The sequence below is a fragment of the Corylus avellana genome, chromosome 9, assembly GCF_965113065.1.
Source record: "Corylus avellana chromosome 9, dhCorAvel1.hap1.2, whole genome shotgun sequence".
NCBI lineage: Eukaryota > Viridiplantae > Streptophyta > Magnoliopsida > Fagales > Betulaceae > Corylus > Corylus avellana.
In genome coordinates, this window is record NC_142498.1 from 15678659 (window position 1) to 15703999 (window position 25341).

The following is a 25341-nucleotide window of genomic DNA, read 5'->3' on the forward strand; positions in this document are numbered from 1 at the left end:
GTCAGATCCGCAGAGACTCTAGGCTCCAAAGGTGGAAGCCCCATCACACTGTCACTCTCTCTCTCTCACACACACACACACTCTTTCTCTCTCAAACTCAGCTCTCAACAATGTCAGCGATTGACGCGGGCTTTGATCTCAGAGTACGATCTCTCTAAACCCTAACAATGCGCTTCGAATTCTCTCATTTTCTCTCTCTAACTCTCTCTGTCTCTCTCACTACTTTGCAGCCATCCCCTCCGCCTGCCATCGCAATCGGGTGAGCTTCTCTTCACTTTAGGGTTTCTATTCCTCCATATTCCCTTACGTTCAGCCATTCACATGTCCATGCCGATCTCTAGGGTTTTTGATTTTGTGCTTGTACATCAGAGAGTGCACATTATATGTGTATGTATGTGTGTTAGTATATGTTGATGTTTAGGATTCTGATTTGTGCTTCAGAGAGTACGCATTTGCGGATGTCGGAAACTTGGAGCACTGCACCAAGTACCTGAACCAAACGCTTGTTACGTACGGATTCCAGGCTTCGCTCGATCTGTTCGCGAATGATCCGGTGCGTGTTGATGTTGATCTTCGGTTTGGCTTTGCTTGGATTTGTACATCATGTTGTTATTGTTTTTATTTAACTGTCCTTGCTGTGCTTTGTAGGTTTCGGTTGCGAGGACTTGCAATTGTGTATACTCGTTGCTTCAGCAGAGGCAGCGTGATGTTGAATTTAGAGACTCTGCTAATGAGCAGAGACAGCGGTAACCGATTTGAGCTCAATTTCTGTACTGTTTGATCGCATTAACTTGTCTGATTAGTTTGAATTCAGTTGATTATTTTTAACAATGGTTCATGGTGACATTTCTAATGAATCTGAATTCAGTTGATCATTTTTGTTTAGATGATGCATTTGTTCAGATGATCTGGTCTGGAATCTTCCTTTTATGATTTGATGTCTCTGAGTTTATTTTCATTCATTCGGTATAGATATATGTAAAAGTAATTTAGAGCGTTTACTCATTTTGCATATATTAGGTCAGAATCTGTGGAATTTTTTTTTTTTTCAACTTATTAAATTAAGGTTGATTAGAATTTTGAGGGGCGGTTGTTTGAGCCCAGTAACAGATTGATGCATTTTAGAATGGTGTGATTCAGGTAGATCTTACATTCAAATTTAGCAAGCAAGAATTGGAATTTTGGAATTTCAGTATCTGAAATAATGCTTCTTGTTTTTTCATGGTATAGGCTACTATCGGACATATCAAGACTAGAGGCCAAAGTTGAGAGGCTTGAGGCACAATTACAAGGCAAAGATAGGGAGATTGCAACCATTACACGAACGGTTTGTAACTTACTGTCTTGTCAAAGTAAAGTTTTTTTTTTTTTTTTTTCATTTTTCTTAAATCAGTTTGATGGTTTTGTTGATATCTTTTAGTAGTTTTGTCTGATTAGGAAGCTAAAGCTACGGCAGCTTTTAAGGCCCAAATCGAAAAGTTACATCAGGAGCGAGATGAGTTTCAAAGAATGGTTATTGGCAATCAGGTTAATAGTTTTGATTTATTGGAGTGCTTTTGCTAGCTACTACATGAAATGAAACCAATCCTGACAAATATCAATGACATTCTGATGTTGCAAAAGCAAGTGAAGACTCAACAAGTACATGAGATGAAGAAAAAAGAAAAAGAGTACATAAAGTTGCAGGTGGGGAATCTTCCATTTTTTCTGTTTTACACCTGGGAGCTGGCTATTCATGTTCATAGAGTAGGATTTTTATTAATGAAGGTCTACATGAGTGGTCAAGACAATAGATATTAACATGTGGAATCACTATATTTTACTTTCAGGAAAGGCTAAACCAAGTGTTGATGGAGAAAAAGAAGGAATCTAGATCAGGAATGGAGATAATGAATTTGCTTCAGGTACTTATTGGGCAATAAGGGCAATACAATATGTCTGATTGATTTCTATTTATCCACCTAAGGTCTTTTATAAATGTGCACAGAAAGAAGGGCGACAGCGTGGAACGTGGAATGGGAAAAAGGCTGACAATGATTTCTATAAAAAGATTGTATGTAGCCTGATTGACGTATTTAGATTTGTAGACCAACTAGTTAACGTATGGTTGACGTAAACTTTGCAGGTGGATGCTTACGAGGCAAAAAATCAAGAGTTGATGACAGAGAATGCTGATTTAAGGGCATTACTACGGTCAATGCAGGTATATGTTTACCATTCTACTAATGTTGTTATGGTTACCATTTTGGGGCTTAGTGACTCTACTTTTCACTCATGTATAAGGGGGTTATTTGAATGCATTGTAAAGTGTGCTTACTGAGTGTAATATCTAATATTGGTTAAGGTTTACGTTGTTTCCTTATAGAACTAACAAATGGTGATGCTTGATTTACATAGCTGGTCTATTCTATTTTTCTTATCTAATGACAAACTACTATCGAAGGTAATTTTGTTTCTTAGCGCACAAATGCTAAATCAGTAAATCTCACTTAATATTTCTGGTCCTCAACGCTGTAAAATCAGTGTTTGGAATGTTGGATGGTGTTATTGTTAATGTCAAAGAAGCCTAATTTCTTTTAGAAAATGACGTAGCGGAAGACTAAGGTAATTAATCAAAGAGTAGCGTCTTTGATTCTGCAGGGAGAAGCGTCTTCGTCTTCTACCCAAAAAGATAAAAACAAGCCCACAGGCTAAAAAAAAGATAAACTCCACAGAGTATTTGAGAGATAATTCTCTAATTTGATAATAATTCAATTGATTGAGTTTTACATAATAGACTAGCCTATTTATAGAAGAGAAATCCTTGGAGAAAAAGTAAACCTACTTCTAGTAGAGAAAGTAAATCTAATCTTAGTAGAAAAGTAAACATAATCCTAGTAGGGAAAGTAAACATAATTCTAATAGGAAAAGTAAATATACTCCTAGTAGGGAAATGGTTAAAAGTAAACTATTTATTCTTGGGGGTGGGGACACACATGTCCTACATCAGTCTCTCCTTCTTGAAAAGAGCTCATCCTCGAGTTAAGTTCCGACTCCTCTAGTGGAAAATATTCAAAAATGTCTGCCACGTCGAATGTTGAGGATATCGCCATTTCTTTTGGAAGATCGATGACATATGCATTGTTGTTAATCCTTTTTAGTACCTTGCATGGACCATACTTTTTATTCCTCAGCTTTCCAGAAGTACCAGTCGGCAGTCGCCCCTTGCGTGGATACACCATCACAAGATCTCCTTCTTGAAAAATCTTTGATCGCTGACCCTTGTCTGCTGCCGTCTTGTAGTTAGCATAGGATTCTTCTAGATGCTGACGAACTCCCTCTTGGGTAGCTTTCACCCGTTCTGCTAAATGCTCCGCTGCCACACTTGCACCTGGTAGCTTCGGTAAAGCTGCAAGATCTACTACAAGTCTCGGAGTTCTCCCATAGACGACTTCAAATGGTGCCTTCCCAGTAGATCGATTCACCATGTTATTGTAGGCAAACTCGGCCTGAGTTAAAGCCAGGTCCCACTGCTTCGGTTTGTCACCTGCAATACATCGAAGTAAATTACCTAGAGTTTGATTAACAACTTCTGTCTGCCAGTCTGTTTGCGGATGGCTCGTGCTACTAAAGTTCAATGCTGTGTCGAACCGCCGACATAATGTTCGCCAAAAGTGAGACTAGAACTTGGTGTCTTGGTCAGAAGTGATAGACTTTGGGACTCCATGCAATCGAACCACCTTTCGGAAGAATAGATTGGCCTCTTGAACAGAATCAGATGTTTTCTTGCAAGCAACAAAGTGAGCCATTTTGGAAAATCTATCCACAATTACCATTATAGAATCTGCTCCTCGTTGGGTTCTCGGGAGACCCAATACAAAATTCATGGATACATCTTCCCACGGTGCTTCTGGTATTGGTAGAGGCATGTATAATCCCATATTTTGGGTTTGCCCCTTGGCGACCTGACAAGTCTGGCATCGTTGGACAAAAATACCTACTTCTTTCTTCAGTTGCGGCCAGTAATACCGCTCCTCTACCAGAGCAATAGTCTTGTCTCTTCCGAGATGACCACCCAATCCTCCAGCATGTAATTCTCGGATTATTTGTTCCCGTAAGGAACTCTTTGGAATGCACAGCCAATTCCCACGAAATAAATACCCCTCCTGAATATGTATCTCAGAAATTGATTGCCTCGCCTTGCAATGCTTCCAGGTTTCACCAAAATCTTCATCTTCCTCGTATAACTCCTTTAGGCACTCGAATCTAGTCACTTCAGCTTTCATGGTGATCAGCAGGGTAGCTCGGCGGCTTAAAGCGTCAGCTACACGATTCAGTTTTCCCGACTTATGCTTGAGAGAAAAAGTGAATCGTTGGATGTAAGAAACCCACCGAGCGTGCATCCGATTCAGATTCTTTTGACTATTGATGAACTTTAATGCTTGATGGTCGGTATAGAGGACAAACTCTCGTTGGATCAGGTAGTGCTCCCACACCTTGAGGGCTCTCAAGACAACATAAAGCTCCAACTCATATGTTGACCACTTTTGTCTTGCTTCTCTGATATTTTTCACTAAAAAATTCTACGGGCTTCCCTTCTTGAGATAGCACAGCTCCTATCCCGACGATTGATACATTACATTTAACTTCAAACAGCTTGTCAAAGTCAGGTAAGGCAAGTACAGGTGCTGTGCATAGCTTTTCTTTGATGATTGAGAAACTTGACTTGGCTTCGTCACCCCAATTGAATTTTCCTTTCTTCATACACTCGGTGATCGGTGCTACCATACTACTGAAATTCCGAATGAACCTTCTATAGAAAGTTGCTAACCCATGGAAACTTCTTACTTCTCCCACTGACTTGGGTGTGGGCCATTCTCGGATTGTTCTCACCTTCTCTTCATCCACTTGGATTCCATCGGCACCGACTACAAATCCGAGGAAGAGTAACTGATCCATCATGAAACTACACTTCTTTAAGTTGATAAACAACTTATTTTCACGGAGGACCTCCAACACTTTCCTCACGTGATGCATGATCTACCGGGTTGCGACTATAGATAAGAATATCATCGAAATAGACGACAAATTTTCCGATAAACGGTTTCAGTACTTGATTCATGAGTCGCATGAAAGTGCTTGGTGCATTCGAAAGGCCGAAAGGCATCACCATCCACTCATAAAGCCCCTCTTTAGTCTTGAATGCAGTTTTCCATTCATCTCCCGGTCGTATATGGATTTAGTGATATCCACTCCTAAAGTCAATCTTCGAAAAAATCTTAGCCCCAGATAGCATGTCAAACATGTCACCTATTCGGGGAATAGGAAACCGATACTTGATCGTGATCTTGTTTATTGCCCGACTATCCACGCACATTCGCCAACTCCCATCTTTCTTCAGTACAAGTAGGGCCGGTATTGCGCATGGACTCATACTCTCTCACAAGCGTCCCTTCCAAATTAACCTCTCTACTTGCTCTTGCAAAATAGCATTCTCCTTTGGGTTGATTCGATAATGTGGCAAGTTCGAGAGACTTGCTCCCGGCACTAAGTCAATATAGTGCTGGATATCTCTCATGGGCGGCAGTCTTTCGGGCATCTCTTCAGGCACGATGTCTTGGAATTCTTCTAACATCGGTCGCATTATCTCGGGAACTTCTTGTGAGACGGAGCCCGGGGTTCCCTCGGTCACCAATGCTATGATGTCTCGGGCCTCCTTAACTTCTTCTATAAATTCTGATCCAGTGGATAGGAGGACCGGCTTTCCCTTGGAATGAGTAGAATTTTCGACTTCTTGTAAGGGTCGAAATGTTATCTTTCGAACATCCCAAAAGATAGTGTAGACATTGGCTCTTGCTGCTGGGCATCCATGTCAAACTGCCACGGTCTTCCCAAGATTAAGTGGCATGCATCCATCTCCACAACATCACACAAAATAGAATCCGAGTAATACTTACTGATCGAAAATGTGAAACGACATCTCTCGGTTCCCCGCTTGATCCATCCAATCTTATATGGAATTGGGTGCTTCTCAGTTTTCAAACCCAACTTTGAAACCATCTCCTTAGACACTACGTTCTCCTCGCTACCACTATCAATAATCACATCACATACCCTCTGGTTGATTGTGCAGCGAGTACGAAAAATCTTGTGCCTTTGAGATTGATCCTCTTGCCTCTGGATTAAGAGTAAACGTTGAATTACTAACGATCGGGAAAGTGGGATTCCCTCATCAGCTTCACTCAACTCCTCTTCCTTATACTCGGATGTATCAATATCTCCATTCTCAGACCCTTCCTCTGGCTCGGGTTCGATCAAGTTTACCATTTGCCTCTGGGGACATTGATGCGCCCTATGTCCCGGTTGGTTGCATTTGAAACACTTGTCTAGACCGGGCCGTGTGTATGGATTTTTGGCTGGTTGTCTCGAGGTGCTTGAACTGCTACTGGCTCCTTTTCCCGTGGAAGTCACTGGTTGACTTGGTGTCACTGTCGGGACTAGAGGTTGTTTTCCCCGACCCTGTGTTGATCTCGTCGAATCACTCGGGTTTTGCTCCTAGGTTGGTGCTCTAGGCCTCTTCAGTTGCTTCTCTGCTCGGGTTGCCAAACTAACTGCCTCGTTCAAAGTAAAGATAGGATGCATAGAAACCTTATCTTGTATTGCCACACGCAGTCCACCAATAAACCTTGCAACTTGTTGATCCTCTGTCTCCATGAGATCATTTCAAGCAGATAGGCGATAGAAATCATCAGCATATGCCTGGATGGTCCGACCTCCTTGTTGACACTCTTGGTATTGTTGGAATAGCCGTTGCTCAAAGTTCGGTGGTAAAAACCGTGCTTTGAGTAGCCGCTTCATCTTCAACCATGAAGTTACAGGTCCCTTCCCTTGTTGGGCTTGGGAAATCTGTAATTTTTCCCACCAAGCAGAAGCTCCTCCCTTGAACTTGTATGCCACTAACTTCACCTTGCGATCCTTGCGAATACTCATGTAATCGAAGAACCTCTCTACCTCCATCACCCAATCTAAGAAATCTTCAATGTGAAGATGCCCGTTGAATGATGGGAGATCAATCTTCATTCGGTATTCGTGGGATTCCTCCCTACCGTAATCATGACGTCTGGGTTGCTCTCCATAAGCATCTCGGTAGCCAAGGCCTTCATAGACATTCCCCATATGGCCAGCTCCACTGTGCTCATAACCTCTAAAGCCTGCGCCGCCACAACCGACTCCTCTACATAATCCTCCCCTTCGATCTACCCCAATGTCCCGTCCAAATACTCCTTCAGCGAAGTCTTCATCATCACTAAGATCGTCATAGGCCGGTGGTTGTTTTATGGGTGCAGGTCGTTAGTGAGGAATAGGCCTCACTCGGATCCCATCGTCATCATGGGCATCATTGTCCTTGTGATTACAATTAGGACCTATGTGCATGCGCTCTATCATCTCCCGCATCTGGCACATCTCCCGTCGTATCTCCTGTTGCATCGTTTGCTGGATTTGCTGGAACTCTTGGAATTCGGCTCTCGAAGGAGCCTCCTTGTCACGAGCAGCGTCGTTAAGGGGTTTGTCACCGTTGCGCTGATTGGTCATGATCAGGATAAAGCCTGCTTTGATACCAACTGACGTAGCAGAAGACTAAGGTAACTAATTTAAGAGCGACGTCTTTGATTTTGTAGAGAGAAGCGTTTTCGTCTTTTACCGAAAAAAAATAAAAATAAGCCCGCAAGCTAAAAAATAGATAAACTCCGCAGAGTATTTGAAAGATAATTCTCTGATTTGATAATAATTCAATTGATTGAGTTTTACATAATAGACTAGCCTATTTATAGAAGAAAAATCTTTGGAGAAAAGGTAAACCTACTTCTAGTAGAGAAAGTAAATCTAATCTTAGTAGAAAAGTAAACATAATCCTAGTAGGGAAAGTAAACATAATTCTAATAGGAAAAGTAAATATACTCCTAGTAGGGAATGGATTAAAAGTAAACTATTTATTCTTGGGGGTGGGGACACACATGTCCTACATCAGAAAATAAGATAGGTTTGCTAAAACAAAATCCTTGTTCACGTATATGAATATACAAATGTAGAGAACATTTTGTTGTCATTATTATATGGTTTGAATTGTAAACAGTCACCAATGTGTGTTTTGACACAGTCAAATGGCATCTCCGAATATTTAAATGTCTTTTACAAATTTTATTACATTAAATATATATTTTTTGATGCTTTTGTGTTTGTTTGCAAGATAATACATAGTAAAACAATCATCAAAATAGTAATTTATTTCAGTGATACATTTTTTGTGTATATGCTAGACCCTATGTGTTTCCAATGCTCTAATATATTGCAAAGTGCACTACTTTCCTTTAAGCATTATCCAACAAACTCACTATATTGACAGATTGTTTATCGTGGTAGCTCAGTATTTGCATTCCTCAACTTTCCTGAGTTTTGGGATGTGTATTCCCACTGAAATTGTGATGCAACTCTGTTGGGGAAGGGATTCCAATGTTTCTACAATTTTTTATTTGCTTAACAAAAAAAGAAAAGAAAAGAAAAGAAAGAAAAGCTTGTACACGTTCCATGGCAGTTTTGCACAGTTGCACATGTGCATGTTAGACTATATATATAAAAACAGAACCCTAAAATTTCACTTCAAATGCCCCAAGCTCCTTCCTCCCCCCCATATAAGAAACTTCCATTTCTGTTGGTAGAGCAATGGGTTCTAACTCCTGCAGGCATGATTGGCTTACAGATGGATATGCGTGATTTTTTAAATGCTCCTAATGGATTGTCCAAGCATTCTCCGGCTGTCAATGAAGGAGTTGAAACTGACCCCTCAAAGTCCCCATTGGGAGGGAGGACGGTATGTCAATTTTCTAAATGATACAAGCGCGTTCTTTTCCTTTGGCTATGGTGTTGCATGTAAGCCTTAAGAGTTTAATGCTTGCAGGATGTCTTTGACCTACCCTTCCGCATGGCTAGAGATCAAATAGAGGAAAGTCTCCGAAATAAGATGGCTTCCATAAAGGTAGCTCTTTTTTCTTTTTGGCTTTCTTTACCAGTTCATCTTATGCTTCCTGTGCACAATACATTTTTTAACATGTTTGGTGTTTATGCTTTGAAATTTCAAGGAGCGTATGGGTCAATTGCAAGATGCCCAGAAAGATGCAGAAGTTACTTCTGAAGCAACTGAGAGAGAACTTGAGCTTGAAGCTCAACTTGTTGAGGCGAGGAGCATAATTCAGGAGCAGGTATTACACTCCGTTTATTTCAATCGGATATTAAAAATAATGCCTATTTTTATTGTTATCTAGATCAGGTGTGTTTTTTTTTTTTAAAAAAAAATTTCTGCTCCTTGCTTATCTTATTGCAAATTTTTTATGATATGGATCACCTTCCAAGTGAAACCAATGTTATTAAGTTGAATGTCCATACCCAGTTATTCTCTGTTTAATTTATCCCTATAGTCTTGCTTTGCTCATTTTATAGCTTACATAGATGAAAACCATATAATTCGTGTTTTATAAGCAAGCTTTCTAATTACATCTGAGATTCTGAATACTTTACACAATGCTAGGAGGGATTGATCGATTTTAGCTCTTTTGAGTTATTGCATGGAAGATCTAGATCTGTAAACCATGAACTTCTGGAGAACTTGTTCAATGATGCCTAAAAATAGTACATCTATGTGCACTCGGTATTCTACTGCTTTCCACATTGAAGAAGAAAACTGCTATGATAGATAGTCTTTTCAGTCGAGTTAAGTTTCTAATTTGTAGTTTGTAAAAAATATTTGTCTGTGAAACAATGCATTCCTCCCTTCCAATTCATTTAATTAGAACCATGGCTCGCATCTAACTGGTTACATTTCAAATATCTAATAATCTAGTACATTTGTCCCTTATTTATTGTCTTTGGTTTGAAGATTAATAGAAATACAATAATTGCTTCACTACAGGCATCAATAATGTCTAAACATCTTGCTAAATCTGAGAGGCCAAGGTATTCCCATATTCCTTATGTCCGTTGGTGAAAAATGTACCATTATTTTATGCCTAAATGGACATACTAATTTTGACAGGGATTCTATCATTTCATCACCAGCTGAGGTACAATTCTTTCTATCTTTCATATTTCTTATTCTTGTCATTTGGACTCCAGCAATGGATCTTGTAAAACTGAGACTAGGTATATATTGGTGAAAGTTTCTTATGGTAATTAGTTCTTGGTTCTTTTCGGAGCTTATGGGATTTGGCTTAGATGCTAGAAACGTACTCATTGAAATTAATGTCATGAACACTCTTATATTTGTGTGAATTGATGGGATAATATTGAGGATATTGTGGAAGTCTGGAGTCCACTGTGCTAGGGATGTTGATGTTTGGTCTTTTCTGGATTTGAAATCACTACTTAAAATGAACCATTTCCTAAGATCTAAGAAATGTTGTCAATTGTTTTCTTCAAGTGTTTTGACTTGAAATTTGAAAGCGGTGCCCAAATTTTAATGATATTCAGTGTGTATCAGTACCATATGATATGAAAACAAATACTGAGATGCTGAATGGTTTGTTTCCTAAGACCACTTAAAGGAAACCCGGGATATGATGCTAAGAGTTTGTGCCAAAAAAGAGATTCCATTTATTCTATAGGTGTTACGAGTTTGAGCCATCATTATATTTTAAGTACGTTTTTCTTTCGACCCTTCCCCCTTCCCCCTTCCCTTTAGGCCAATTGCTTATTTAAAACAAAAGTATATTTCTCTTTCGAATACAAATATCTCTTTTTACTAGTCAAGGACATAAAAAGTTTGAAACTTCTTTTTTTTTTTTTTTTGTTCATATCCAAATAAGAAAATGCACTAAAAAATTTAATAAGGTGGTACTTCGTCTAAGGGGATTAAGCTCATCAATTAGAATGCAAATTATGAAGCTAGAGGGCTACTTACCAATAACTTGATTGTCAATGGATGTGCACCTTTTAGGTATTGTACCCAATCTAGGTATATATCGGAGCAAGTTAGAGAGCAGCAACCACAATTTTCAAGGTTTCCCTGAAAGTTTGTCCGTCTACTCCTCCCCTCTCCCCACAAAACGCTCTTCCCACCCCATGTGTTTGATGCAGGCTTCTTATGTGACAACGGATTTATATCCCTCCTTTGTTTGTTATTATTTAATTGAAATCTTTTTCTTAGATAATTAGAGTTCCTTGGGAGCTTAGGGTTTCCTTCTAAAAAGAAAGAATAAGATTATGTAAAGTGAAGTTTGTGGTGTCAACCATAATAGCCACAATTTTAGTAATGTTGGTCTGACGTGCTTATCTGATGTTCAGGTGGTAAGAAATTAACAAGTATGGCAAAGTTTCGGGTCATGCCAGGAATTGAAGTAAGCTTTTATGCGGAGACGAATTGCAGGTAGCAAGCTTGTAATTTTGTAGACTTATTCTGAGCAGAGTGTACACATTGATCCTATCCTTTTGTCTGTAAAACGTAGAAGCCCTTGTTTTCAGCTGTGATGTTAATGTAATAGTATGTAGCTTTCCCTTGTATGCTTACAAGATCTATAATCAAATTAGCTTCATCCTGTAATATCTTAGTGAAATCAAACTTATACATGTGATGCTATTTCCTCTATCTATGTGAAGTATCTTTATTACAGTGGTTGCAGCCTGGTTGTAAGGAGAATGGAATATTCTCATGCCAGAAGCTCGCGCATGTGGGTTCTTTTCTATCATCATTTTCTTTGGAGCTACGGTATAACCATATTTTTATTCCACACTTTTATCTCACTTTGCTGGCATTGTAAATCAGTGTTTAGATTTTTTATTTTTATTTTTAGTAAGGATTGATTTGCAACGTTACATCAGTAAAATGACATAAAATTTGTGTATAGCATTTCTCTTTTCTTTCCCCTTTAACCTCTTTTTCAAAGTTTTTTTTCTTTTTTTCCTCCCAAAATTCTAATTCACAATTATAGAAATGGATATTAATTTTCAAAACTGATTCTAATTAGAAGAATAAATTAAAAAAAAAAAAAAGATTTACAGAAATAAGAATTGTAATAGACACTGAATATCTTTTTTAAAAACTAGGTTCTGATATGAATTGTATCTAAGAAGGAATTATGCCATCTAAGTAGAGGAAAAATCTTCTGCGAATGGATTGAAACTTAAAATTAGTTAGGAAATTTTAGATGCGCTTCTCTTTAATAGAATATGTTTCAAAACGAGATTTATTTTGATTAAAATAGGGCATGAAGAGTAATTTTAGGAACACAATTTCAAACACTAATTTATCCAATCCAAGTTCTGCAAGAACAAGTAGTGAAAAATTTAGATAAAAAAGTTACTTCCAATTCACCGCTCCATATCAGAGATATAAACTTAATATGTGATTACTCAATTGCACAAAATATCAAATGTTATAACAAAAGGGAAAGATAACAATTATTAGTGGTGGTGGTTTAGTGGCCTCAATTTTTTTTAAGTGATTGGTCACGCATTAGAGCGTTGGTCAATAAGAATCTTCACACTAGCTTGCCTAATTAGTATTAATCATTTTGAGTCATACGTTTAAGAGAAGGCATGTGGTTTCCCATTGTTTAGGCTCTTGCTGACATTAGTTTCTAGCGGGTAAGTGCTACTATAGTCATATTAGTTGGTTGCTCTATTCTATCTTCTTCTTTTTTTTCTTTTTTTCTTTTTTTTTTTTTTTTTAATTAGAAAAAAGGAAAGATAGCACAAAAATACACAGAAAAAACGAACAAGTAAATGTCTTAAAACAAGAAATTTATTATAAAATGTTTAGAAGAACAATTACAAAATCCAAACTTACAACAAAGCATTTAAAAAATTCAAATAGAAAATAGAAACTGAAGTATGTTCTAATATCAAACACCTTTCAAATGTCATCTCCTTCATAATTAATCTATAAATTTAAAAGAAAAAAAGAAGGCTAAATAAATAAATATATTTTTAACTTAACTCTTAGTCAGTGGCTGTTTTCTTTCTATTAAAAGAAAAGTAAAAAATCTTACAAAAAAAAAAAAAAAAAGTCAAAAAGTGAAGTTCATATTTCAAGAGAGGAAATTGGAGATGGTTCCCCATTACCTACTGTGGCCACTGGCCACCAAATGAGACCGGCAATGTATTGTTTAAAGGGTGCTATCGTAACTCATTTAAGTGTTCTTGGTGGGCCGGTGGCTGTCTTGCTTACCCCTTTTCTTCTTTTTGGCGTATAATGTTCATCAAGCAACTTCAATACTTAATATCACATCCCTTATGTTTCAAAAGATTGTGAGCATTAACTCTGGTTTTCTTTTATTAAAATAAATGAGTAATCTATTTAGTAGACTGTTATACGGAACAGATCCTTTATCTAATTAATGGTCAGAATCTCTTCACAATGTTACCATCATTTGGGTAAAATAATTGAAACCACCGATTTAAAAGTAAAATGACTACATTTTCACATAAGCGAAAATGTCACCGAGTGAAGTCCTTCTGGAGTGGTTTTTTTTTTTTTTTTTTTTTCATTTTTCATTTTCATTTTTTTTTAGCAATTATATTCTTAAAATCAGGCACGCCCAACTTCTGGCAACACAATGTTGACATCATGGGTAAAATAATTGAAACCACCAATTTAAAAGTAAAATGACTCTACATTTTCACATAAGTGAAAATGTCACCGAGTGAAGTCTTTTTGGAGTGGTCTTTTTTGTGTTCCTCTCTTTTCTTTTCTTTTTTTTTTCTTTTTTTATTTTTATTTTTTTTTATTTTTATTTTTATTATTATTATTTTATGAGATAATGGTGAAACAGTTGCACCGAAAAAACATTAAAATAAAACATGGCTTATAAGGAAAGAGGCTAATTAGCATGTGCATCCCACCAAATGGCCATTAAACACTTGCGTGTTCAGCGCTCTCCCCATTGCTGTTCTGGTCGAAGGCCTTACTTAATTCACCTCCATTTGCAGTTGGGCATTCATCTCAATGAAATTTCTGCTTGCTGAGAGGACTGGTCGCCACTTTGGCTCCCTAAAGGTCAACTTTGACGTGGCCATTTGACTTCTCTTCGCTGTTGCTTCAGCAGTCATCAATGACCTCAATGGAAATGCCTTGCTGGCGGTCAATTTGGCCGCCTCTTTCGGCTATGTTTGCCAAGTGGCTGGACCGGGCCGGTCTGGTCTGTAGTGCTATTTTTTTTGTTTGACTAGGAATGTGTTTTTTTTTTTGTTTTAGTGAAAATGTTTTGTTGGAAAAAATGAATATATATATATATATATATATATATATTGTATGAAAATATGTAAAAAATTTGTTTTGTAGTGATTTTTTTATTTGAATAATAATAATAAAAAAAATAATTGATGTGATATAAAATTTAGAAATGTTGAAGTTAATTTTGAGGTGAATGTATAAGACTTTTTTTTTTTTTTTTTTTTTTTTTTTTGGGTATTGAGGTCTTGGTCGAGCCCAGCCTCTTGGCAAACATAGCCAAGAGTGCTCCCTATCCTTGGACACTAATCAACTTTTATACAATTTTTTTAAGATAATGTTGGGTTTACAAATAAATTTTTTAAAAAAAATTTACAAACTGATGTAACAAAATATGATTGGATTTCTCAAAATTTAAATTTATTTCATTTCCAATTATGTTATGCTACATCAATTTGTAAAAGATTTTTTTGTAAGCCTAACATTCATTTTTTTTTTTTCTTTTTTTTTTTCTTTTTTTTTGAGAAATGCTATGGGTCAATAAGTTTCACATATTTAACTCATATTCTTCTACAAATTAAATAAATCAATCATTAGATTTGAAGGGTCCACCACACAAATTTAATGATTGATATGTAAGATGAGATTGATCAAATATGGAAAAAAATATATATATATATTGACGCCTAACTTCTTTTTTTTTTGGTCATACTCAATGGTGGTTTTAAAAGCCAACTATAAGTGTGAAAAAATTGTGTAAATTACTTCTTATAAAGAATTACTTATTATAAAGAATTAGACTACTTTCGATCAAAGAAAATATAAACAAATAGAAAAATAAAGAGAATTATGGAAATAAAAATAAAATAGAGACAAATAATTTTAGATAATTTGGTTCATTCTCTGTTATTTTCTCAAAATCATCGCAACATAAGTAATGCAGACCCACTTCACATGAACGTCAAACATCAACTTTAAATAAATAAATAAAAAAATCGAAAACAAATTATTCAAGTAGATTTGAGTCCCTACATATCATTGTCGATCACTTCATTTAGAAACGTATCTCTCACATCAAAGTTTATTTTAAAAAGTAAACACCTTTTGTCTTTAACTTATGAGATCATGTTTTTGGTTTTATTTTAATTTTTTATTAGGAAACGGTTAAGACATATATGTCTTCATAGAGTGTTTCTTCTTTAATTAACCCATTTTGAATAAAACGACCGCTATACCCCGTATCAACTATTTACCACGCGGTTTGGGGTGTTTTGTTTTGTAATTTTGTTGTTGTCTTGTAATCAAGCCACGTGTAGTGTGGTTCCAACAACTCTTTTACCTTCTCGCTAATGGCGTCTTGCACCATCCCTGCATCAATCGGCACCGGCCTGAGTTAATGGCCAAAAACGACGTCGGAGGTCTGAACATCAGAGTCAGAATTGAAATATTCCTGGCTTTACCTTAAGAACTTGCTGCATCATCTACGATAGTTTGAGATGGTTAAATTTATCTATTTATGTAAAGGACAAGTGGTAATTTAATATAATATTATATACAGGTTTTGAGTTCGATGTCAATTACCTACATTTAAAATTAAATATTTTAAGCATTGCACAATATGATAGAAGCTAGAAACTAGAAAGAGAATTAAAGTCTTTCTTGAATCATTCTAAATATGATATGATGTGACTTTTAAAATCGTTATTGAATTTGAGATTATCATTGTCAATAGATATTTTACGTCGTCCATTTTCTGTTTGATTTAAAGTAATTAATGGCCAATATCCTTTTGCCCTTTTTTGCTTATTTAAAAATTAAGGAAAAATAAAAAAGAAAGAAAGAAAAAAAAAAACTAGCATTTCATTACTTGTACTGAATTAATTCCAATTGAAAGCACTTGAAGAGCATCTTGAGAGATTGGGATATCGGCCATAGTAAGAAACCCAGCTAGAACAGAGACCACAAAGTAGTAGAAGACAGTGAAGAAGACAGGAACCAAACCCTTGAAACAAGCAGAAAAAGAAAGACAAAGTCTTTGAGAAAAGTCTCACCAAAAGGAGAGAAAGAGGGAGCTCACAAGAGAGCGAGAATGCGAGATGTTTTCTCGGTGTTTAAATATGCTGGGAATGTTGCTAATTCCTTTGGGGCCTCCTGGCAGCCTCTCTCTTACATAATGAGGGGATATATGGATTTCAAAAAATAAAAAATAAAAGAGGGGGTATATGAAGTTTTTCCAAAAAAAATTTTATCAAATAAAGAATTTTACAGCTATTACAGCTATCATTCATTCATTTATAATAAATCAAATACAATGTCATTAAGAAATTCAGGATACTCGTCCGGGTTATTGTTACGAGTAATGTTATATGCTATTATTTTATTTTTTTTATTCTCTAAAAATAAATGGGATGTTTAAAATTATTATTGAATTTGAAATAAATTATTTTTAAATTTTGATTCAATAATAAATATAAAAATCACATAAAATAATGATAGGTATCATTACTCTATTGTTATTGTTGGTGGTCCATATGGAATTATAAATATGAGCGAGATGATGACATAACTATAGTTATTGGTGGTTGTCATTTAATTGGAATGAATAATTATGGTTATTATCGGTAGCTGAATTGGTGAGAGTTGAAATACAATATTAATATGAGAGAAATTATAAATGAAAATGCAAGCATGTGAAGCATCTGATTATATATTATAAAAATAGCCTTTCTCTTATTATATATATATATATATATATATATATATATATATATATATATAGTAACAAAAACATGGTTTTTTAGCATGAAGAATCACAGTTTATTAGAAAATTCTCTCCAACTGCTTCACAGATGGGTAGGCAGGAAAACAATAGTTCTTTAAAATGCAGCATTAAAGGTTTCAATTATCGAGGAAAGAAGTTGTTGGTTGTTGGAAGAAAATGCATGCCTTTAATTAATAATGAATAAGTGTGTATAAATAGAGGATTTTGATCACTATTTCTCTCTTTATATGTTGAGAGCCACAGTAATTAGTTACAAATTAGTCAAATAAAGTAATATGTGTTCATAAAGTATGTGAAAAGTATATGTTTTTTTATTTTTTATTAACGCTAATAAAAAAAATACGTGAAAATTATATGTTATTAAAAAAATATGTGTTTTTTACATGTTAAGAGACATATGACAATATATTAGACTGATTTATAGCTAATTTTTGTCTCGTTGAGAGAGCATGAGCTATATGTATACATCAATATTCTTATTATAAGAGTTATTTAAAGAAATTTATGTGAGAAAAAAAATGAAAAACAATAATGGTCATATTTCTTGATTATGCTATTGAATTTATTTCTTGATCTTTGCCCTAGACTTAATATGGCCGGAAAATAAAGGTTGGGAATATGGCTATCCATGTCTTAGATCTAGTCTGCCTGAGAGCAGATCTGTTCCAAAACTGCAGTTGTACATGTTAGCATAAATGTTGAGATCATAAATAATGCTCAATTGTAAGAACTGTAATTGTATTTATGACTTTGTAATCTCATAACATTGGATTATGATTTTTCAGAGTTTTATGCTTGGTTTTGATCTTTTTATCAATGAAATCGCAAAGATTTCCGTTATATATATATTTGAAATTCTTGATATGAATATTAGTTAATATCATATGGAGTCGACAAATGAGAATAAGGCGAGTTCATTAAAAATTCAAAGACGAAAAAATGGCCAAAAAAAAAAGTATTCATTCCCCTTCTATATCTTGCATCTATAGGATTTTTGCCCTGGTATATCTCTCTCATTTACTAAAAGTCTGAAATCTTGGGTTACTAATCGGTGGGATATTAGGCAATCCAAAATTTTCTTGAATATCATGCAAGAAAAGAGTATTATAGAAAAATTCATAGAATTAGAGGAACTCTTCCTCCTGGACGATGGGTTGATTTATTATCTTTAATATTAACATGATCATTTGATATATATATATATATATATATATATATATATATATATATATATATTGTACTTACATGGCTTGGCTTTTGGTTCTAAAATCCTCCTTCAAACTAGGCAGGATGAGTAAGGCCTATTGTAATAAAGCTTGATTTGTTGCAAAAAGATGACCTATCTGTGGTCAGCCTGTTAAAGGAGCCTGGCCACTGGGACCGGTTAGTAAAAAATCGATTTAATCTCGATTTAATAAATAAATGAATCGTTTGTGAACATAAAATAAGCTTGAATATTTATTTTATACCATACAATTATTTTATTATTATTTTACTATGTTAATGTGGAATTGTTAATTTATCAATATTTTTTTTTATCTTTTAACGAGGGTTGATTCCGGTGAATTGAGAATGTCACACGAGCATAATAAAATAATTGGGAGATAATAAGAGGTGTTCCTTAACCCAAGAAAAAATAGAAGAAGACCATGTGATTCACAAGAGAAAATGAAGGTAATGGAATGGTCAATCCAAGCAGATGGTCAACACAATAATTGACTTTCACTGTTTGCATGAATAAACATTTTGGAGCCTTTGACAATTCCACTTTCAAACTTGACCTAATACACCATTAAATCAAACATTTGTTTCTTAATGAAAAGTAATCTAACAACCTATACAGTACTTTCAACTTGGTGTTATGCGTATAATTTGACAACGTGGCTTTAACAAAATGAACATTTTCCTATAATGCTTTTGACAACGGCACTCTCTTATTTGGTTGTGTTTGAACTTTGGGCATGCAAAACATCAGCAAAATAACACGTTCCTATAATACTTTTGATAGAAAGAAGAAAAAATGAAGAAGATTTATCCTTTCAATAATTCTCAAATCATGATATCTTTAAGAAGTAGCTTAATCGGTTGTGGATCTTAGACTTTAAAGTTATGAGGTTGTTTAATCCTAATCCTTAATAAATTGTTGATTTTGGGAATGCGATTTCAATAAATGCGATTTTAAAAATTGCGTTTTTAAAATCGCCATTTTTTAAAATCGCATAAGCGTTTGGTAAAACATGTTAAAATCGCACAGGATTTTTTCACTATTTTAAAATTTGAGTTTTTAAAATCGCAATCTCAAACACTCCAAAATTACGATTTAGTTTAAAAACGCAGATTATTTCTTTAAAAACGCACTCCCAAACAGACTTAAGTAATTAAGAGAAGTTGTTTTTTATTTAACTCTTACTTTGATGTGAAGTACAATTAATGGTGAATAAGGAAACTAGTCCTCTTTCTACCCTATAAATAATATTTATAGGGTAGAAATATGAGACCCTCATATTCCTAATCTCAACCCTTAGATGAATCTAAGGGTCTAAGATATTCCAATATCAAAACCTAAAAATAAATACAACCACACTGGATTATATATTAAATTTGAATTAAAAAATTAATTAATTAATTATTTTTAAACAAAATGACAAAAAAAAAAACTAGAGAGGCGGCTCCGCCCATCTAGGAGTGGCGGATGGCCACCCCTAAGCCATGGGGGTGGCCGCGCAGCCACTCCTAGATATGTTGGGAGTGGCCATGCGCCACCCTAGCAGATCTAGGGTGGTGCGCGGCCACCCCTAGGTGATGGGGTGGCCATGCGCTGCCTCCAGATGGGCGGAGCCACCCCTCTGGTTTTTATCATTTTAAAAAAAATTAATTAATTAATTTTTTAATTCAAATTTGATATATAATTCAGTGTGGTTGTGTTTATTTTTGGTTTTTGATATTGAGATATTTTGGACCCTTAGATTCATTTAAGGGCTGAGATTAGGAATATGAGGATCTCATATTTCCTACTAATGGGAGGGGATCTGGATCCCTATAACTATAAGCAATTTTCATCATTTTTGTGTATCTCAAGTGGGTGAAGCGAGAGAAATCGATTTATGATATGTAAGCTTTCAAAAAATAATTAAAGAAGCAATGAATTCTGGTATGTTTCTTTTTATCAATTTATAGTGAAATGCATGGTAGTTAAGATTTTAGAAGTTATCTTATGTCAATTTTTGTTTACATGTTATATAATTTTCATGATTTTCTATTAGAAATATGTTAAATATATATAGTTAACCTTTTAATCAAATTCGTATCTATTTAATTTATTTTTTTCCCATACGAATGTGATGTTTTGTATTTGTCACTTGTTTATGCAAAAACAAAATGACTAGATGCTAAGTTGAGGTTTTTATAATTATAGTACATTGAATTTGAAATTTGTGTTTATTTATGCATGTCACGTACACTCCTTTTCATAATTATGGTATGTGACTAATTAATAACATTGTTATAGTAAAGTTCCAATATATAAGCATATTGGTGATCTCTTTTAGGTTATGATTTCTAACAAAGTTATTGTATGAAGAATAAAGAATTAGGACCCTTTTACAAGAATTGCACTTTCTTTTTTCTTTATTTATTTATTTATTTTTTTTTAGAACTACATGACTTACATGAATTGCACTTGCTGGTAATAGTTTGCTATTGTTGTGGAATATAATGCATATTTTACCAGCTTGCTAATTTATTTAGTGGCCATCTTGCATACTTGTTTGACATATATGAATATAAATTTAGGGGTAACTTCACTTAACCCCAAATGTTATGCTTTTTCTAAATACCCCTCCAAACTTTAAAAACTCACTTTGGTGTATTGATCTTTTGATTTTTTTCAATTACCCCACTTCTGTTAGAGATTGTAGTTAAATCAAACGGTAGAAGGGGTAAAAAGACTTTTATACCCCTAAAATTTTTTTAACATTCCAAATTTACCCTTCTTTACAAATAAAAAATTATTATTATCATTATTATATTAAAAAAAGAAAAGAAAAAAAGTGACCCATTGTGGTTCACCTCGGTGACCCATGGCTAGGGGTGGACACGGGTCGGGGCAGGGCAGGTATTGCCATTTTTCTCACCCGCCCCGCACAGTGCAGGTTCTGGAAATTCCAACCCGCCACCCGAGCACAATGAAGAAAATCCGCGCGGGTTCGAGTGTTGCAGGGCGGGGTAGATCGGGGCAGGTTGTGCGGGTTGGGTTCTTTATTCCTCAGATCCTCTCATTTCTTTCCTCCACCGGCTTCTCTTCTTTTTTTCTCTCTATTTCGTTTCATCTCTTCTGCAGGTTTCTTCACCTCCTAAACAAACACAAGTTACACAACCTACATCAGAACCCTTGAATCAAACCTAAACCAAAGAACTTGGAATTAAATCTGGTTGAGGGAGAAAAAAAATTGAAATCTGGACCAAAAACTTGAGATCTCTTGAGAGAGAGAAAAAAACCTGGATCGTGGTCTAGAGGTGGGAGCGGCGCAATAGCCCGTGGCCGGAGGATGTCGAGCGGCAACGTGGACGAAGAGAGAAGCAGACGAGAGATGGAGAGAGAGCAAGAGAGAGAGAAGCGTGAGAGACGAGAGAGAGGAGAAAGTGAGAAACGATGCAAGAAAAAAATATTAGGGTTAGGGTTTTTTATGCTTTATACTTATGTGGGGTTGGGCGGGGCGGGGCGGGTACCCGCAAGGAAAAAATTTCAAAACCCGCGACCCGCCCCGCCCCGCACGGGTTGGGAAAAATCTACCCGTACCCGCAAAAATACACTTAAAATCCGCACGGGGCGGGGCGGATCGGGGCGGGGCGGGGCAGGTTGGGTGGGTTTTTGCCCAGCCCTACCCACAACGGGTCACAAATGACCCTCCTTTGGGTCACTTTGTCGTGGGTTACCAAGTGACCCGCCGTTCAATGGTCACTTTTATTTTTTTAATATATAATAATAATAATAATATGACCCGTGGGTCACTAGGTGGGTGGGTTAGATCCAACGGTGAACCCACGGGTCATGGGCTTTTTCTAATTCTTTTTTTAATAAATAAATAAATAAATGAGGGCATTTTATGAATTTCACACCCTTCCGTTAAGATTTTTTATTAAATCCTAATGGAGGGGGATAATTGGAAAAAAATCAAAAGATTGATACATCAAAGTGAGAGTTTTTCAAGTTTGGAGAGATGCTTGCAAAATGCGTGACATTTTAGGGGGGCTAAGTGAAATTACCCAATGATTTTAATATATAACGATGGCTTGCATGAAGTGTATAATTATAGAACATATGCATCATTAAAAGCATGAACTTGTGGCTATTATGTGCAATAAAAGCGGATTCGATCTTTATTATATACATATGAACAATATAGTGTTTATTGTGTACACATGTATATCTTTATTATCATATGATTCATCGAGTTCTTTATTTTATTGTGGAAAAATCTTAGTGCACAGTTTACAAATATCTTATAGTGCAAGTTATAAACATATTTACTATTCGCAAGATTCATTGCTTCAAATTTGTTGTTGCTTTAAATAATAGAAATCAATGTTTTGGCACTAACGGTTTTGTCTTTAAAACATTGATTGTTTTATTTCATGTGTTATTTTGTTATTTATATACATAAATATTTATGTCAATCAATGTTAAAGGCATATTATGACTATTTGCTTTTGTTAGTTATTTATATTGGCTAATTCGATGCTCAAACTTTATAATTCTTCTTCATTTGAAGCTTCGGTTGCAAGCATGTTCGGTGTGGTTTGAACAACAAGCCTCGGTACTATTTCCAGAGAGCCTCGTTCGCTGGAGCGTTTGCAAGGCATCCGAACAGATAAAGTATAAAGAAGACTGCACTCGTTCGAAGGGCCATTTGAACGAGTGCAGTCCATAGTAAAACCTAAGAACTTCATTCGCTATATGTTTGATGGGCCATCCGATTGGGTAATGCACATAGTGAATCTAGAGAGCTTCGTTCGCTAGGCCGTTCCATGGTGGTTCGAACGAGGGACTTTAGGATGGTGTTTAACCTTGCCGCATTCAAACAGTAGACAAGACCGTCGGAACGACAATGTGCGATAGCGGTGTTAGGGTTTCCAATTTCAACTTGGATTTCTTAAAAACCCTAGGTCCATTCGAACGGGAGAACGCAATGTCCGAACACCACCGCTTGGAATTTCCAAATTAAGGTTTTTTAATTCAATTAGGAAATCTAATTCTTAGTTGCCTATATATATGGCTCTTCTGAGCACGATTTTTCTAAGCAACTAAGGGAGCAAATTCTATATTGTGCTAAGAGATAATTATTAGTATTCAAAGCTTCAAAATTATTTTTTCTTAAAGTGTTGCTATGATTTCAGAAGCTATTCTTCATCAACAATCAAGTAGCCTGTCAGAGGTTCTGGCATTTGATTCACACACACAAGCCTGTCAGATGTTCTATCAACACACAATACTATATGGCTCTTCTGAGCACGATTTTTCTAAGTAACTAAGGGAGCAAATTCTATATTGTGCTAAGAGATAATTATTAGTATTCAGAGCTTCAGAATTATTTTCTCTTAAGAGTGTTGCTATGATTTCAGAAGCCATTCTTCATCAACAATCAAGAAGCCTGTCAGAGGTTCAGGCATTTGATTCACACACACACACACACACAAGCCTGTTAGAGGTTCTAGCATTTGATTCACACACACGCACAAGCCTGTTAGAGGTTCTGGCATTTGATTCTCAGAGGTTTTGGCATTTGATTCACACACACACACACAAGTCTGTTAGAGGTTCTGGCATTTGATTTTCACACACACACAAATAAGCCTGTTAGAGGTTCTGGCATTTGATTCACACACACTCACACACACAAGCCTGTCAGAGGTTCTGGCATTTGATTCACACACACACGCACGCGCGCACACACACATATATATATAAAGTAAAACCTAAAGTCATAAACTGTGTTGCGATTTGGCGATTTTCAAATTTGTGATTTGCAAATTCAAATTCAATTAGCCAAATTTCTCTTCTTTAAGCCATTAAACAATCCAAATAAAGTGTTTAATTATTTTTTTTTATAAGAGGTATGTAATCTCTCTTTCTCTCACACACACACACACACACACACACATATATATATATATATAAAGTAAAACCTAAACTCATAAACTGTGTTGCGATTTGGCGATTTCAAATTTGTGATTTGCAAATTCAAATTCAATTAGCCAAATTTCCCTTCTTTAAGCCATTAAACAATCCAAATAAAGTGTTTAATTATTTTTTTTTCTAAGAGGTATGTAATCTCTCACACACACACACACACACACACACATATATATATATATAAAGTAAAACCTAAACTCATAAACTGTGTTGCGATTTGGTGACTTCAAATTTGTGATTTGCAAATTCAAATTCAATTAGCCAAATTTCTCTTCTTTAAGCCATTAAAAAATCCAAATAAAGTGTTTAATTATTTTTTTCTAAGAGGTATGTAATCAATTTTTCACGCTAATTTATTATTGAATAAAAAATGTCTAATTACAATTTTATATTTAGATTGGTCAATATAGATTAATTGTTTATGAATATAAAAAGAAAAAATAAATTATAATTTACATTTATATGTTTTAAACAATAATTAATTAATTAATTAATTAATTAATCTTGTTAACTATATTTTTTTAATATTTTAATAAATTTTTGTTCAATTTTATTTTTTAATCTTGACCCATCTGAACCAAAATCCTAGCTCCGCCACTGCTTGTCTAAACAAGTTTGTTTCAACTTCAAAGGTTTTGTAAATGTGAACAACTTGTAATTTCTCATTTTTCTATAGTACATGATTGAGTGGTTTTTTCCTTTTGAAGAGTTTTTCAAAGGTTTCTACTTTGTCACCAAAATTCGTGTGTCTGTTGTTTATTGCTTCGATGATTTTCGGTGATTGATTGTTGCATGCTTCTTAGTTTTAATTTCGCATTATTTTTGATAAACATCGATTCATCCCCCTTTAGTGTAGTTGGAGTCTAGCTTTATATTTTTAGCTTTGCATTGTCATTATTTCGAATTGAAATCTATATTATAAAATAATTTGGTAATCACCAAAGTGACCCAACTAGAAAGATTAATAGATTTAAAGTCATATATTTAAAACTTAATATCCATATCCAGGGACGGAGCCAGGAAATTCTATGGGAGGGGGCCAGCCAAAATTTTTTTTATAAAAAAAAAATTATTTTGGTTGTTTTTTATAAACTAAAGACTACCGTAAGAGCCAAAAAAAGTGGACATTTGAAAGTAAGGGCCAAAAATAAAAAAACTTAGTGGGTATGG

At 35.3% G+C, this 25341-nt stretch overlaps 1 protein-coding gene across 1 annotated transcript; it reads left to right on the forward strand.

The window, feature by feature from the left end:
* LOC132190659 (Afadin/alpha-actinin-binding protein) lies at window positions 1–11644 on the forward strand. Its single transcript, XM_059605699.2, has 16 exons — window positions 1–143; window positions 231–259; window positions 442–553; window positions 649–746; window positions 1231–1327; window positions 1438–1527; window positions 1624–1686; window positions 1830–1904; window positions 1988–2053; window positions 2126–2203; window positions 8738–8848; window positions 8936–9013; window positions 9117–9236; window positions 9944–9987; window positions 10067–10094; window positions 11314–11644. Exons 1-16 carry the CDS (start codon window positions 111–113, stop codon window positions 11326–11328), a joined length of 1137 nt encoding a protein of 378 aa, XP_059461682.1. The 5' UTR covers window positions 1–110; the 3' UTR covers window positions 11329–11644.
* The last annotated feature ends 13697 nt before the right edge of the window (window positions 11645–25341 follow it).

What these genes read in the sequence shown, in the direction of transcription:
- LOC132190659 (XM_059605699.2), top strand. Translation starts at nt 111, where the DNA reads ATGTCAGCGATTGACGCGGGCTTTGATCTCAGA. An exon ending in ACGCGGGCTTTGATCTCAGA is followed by an intron (nt 144 to 230) that starts GTACGATCTCTC and finishes ACTACTTTGCAG; the next exon opens with CCATCCCCTCCGCCTGCCAT. An exon ending in CCGCCTGCCATCGCAATCGG is followed by an intron (nt 260 to 441) that starts GTGAGCTTCTCT and finishes TTTGTGCTTCAG; the next exon opens with AGAGTACGCATTTGCGGATG.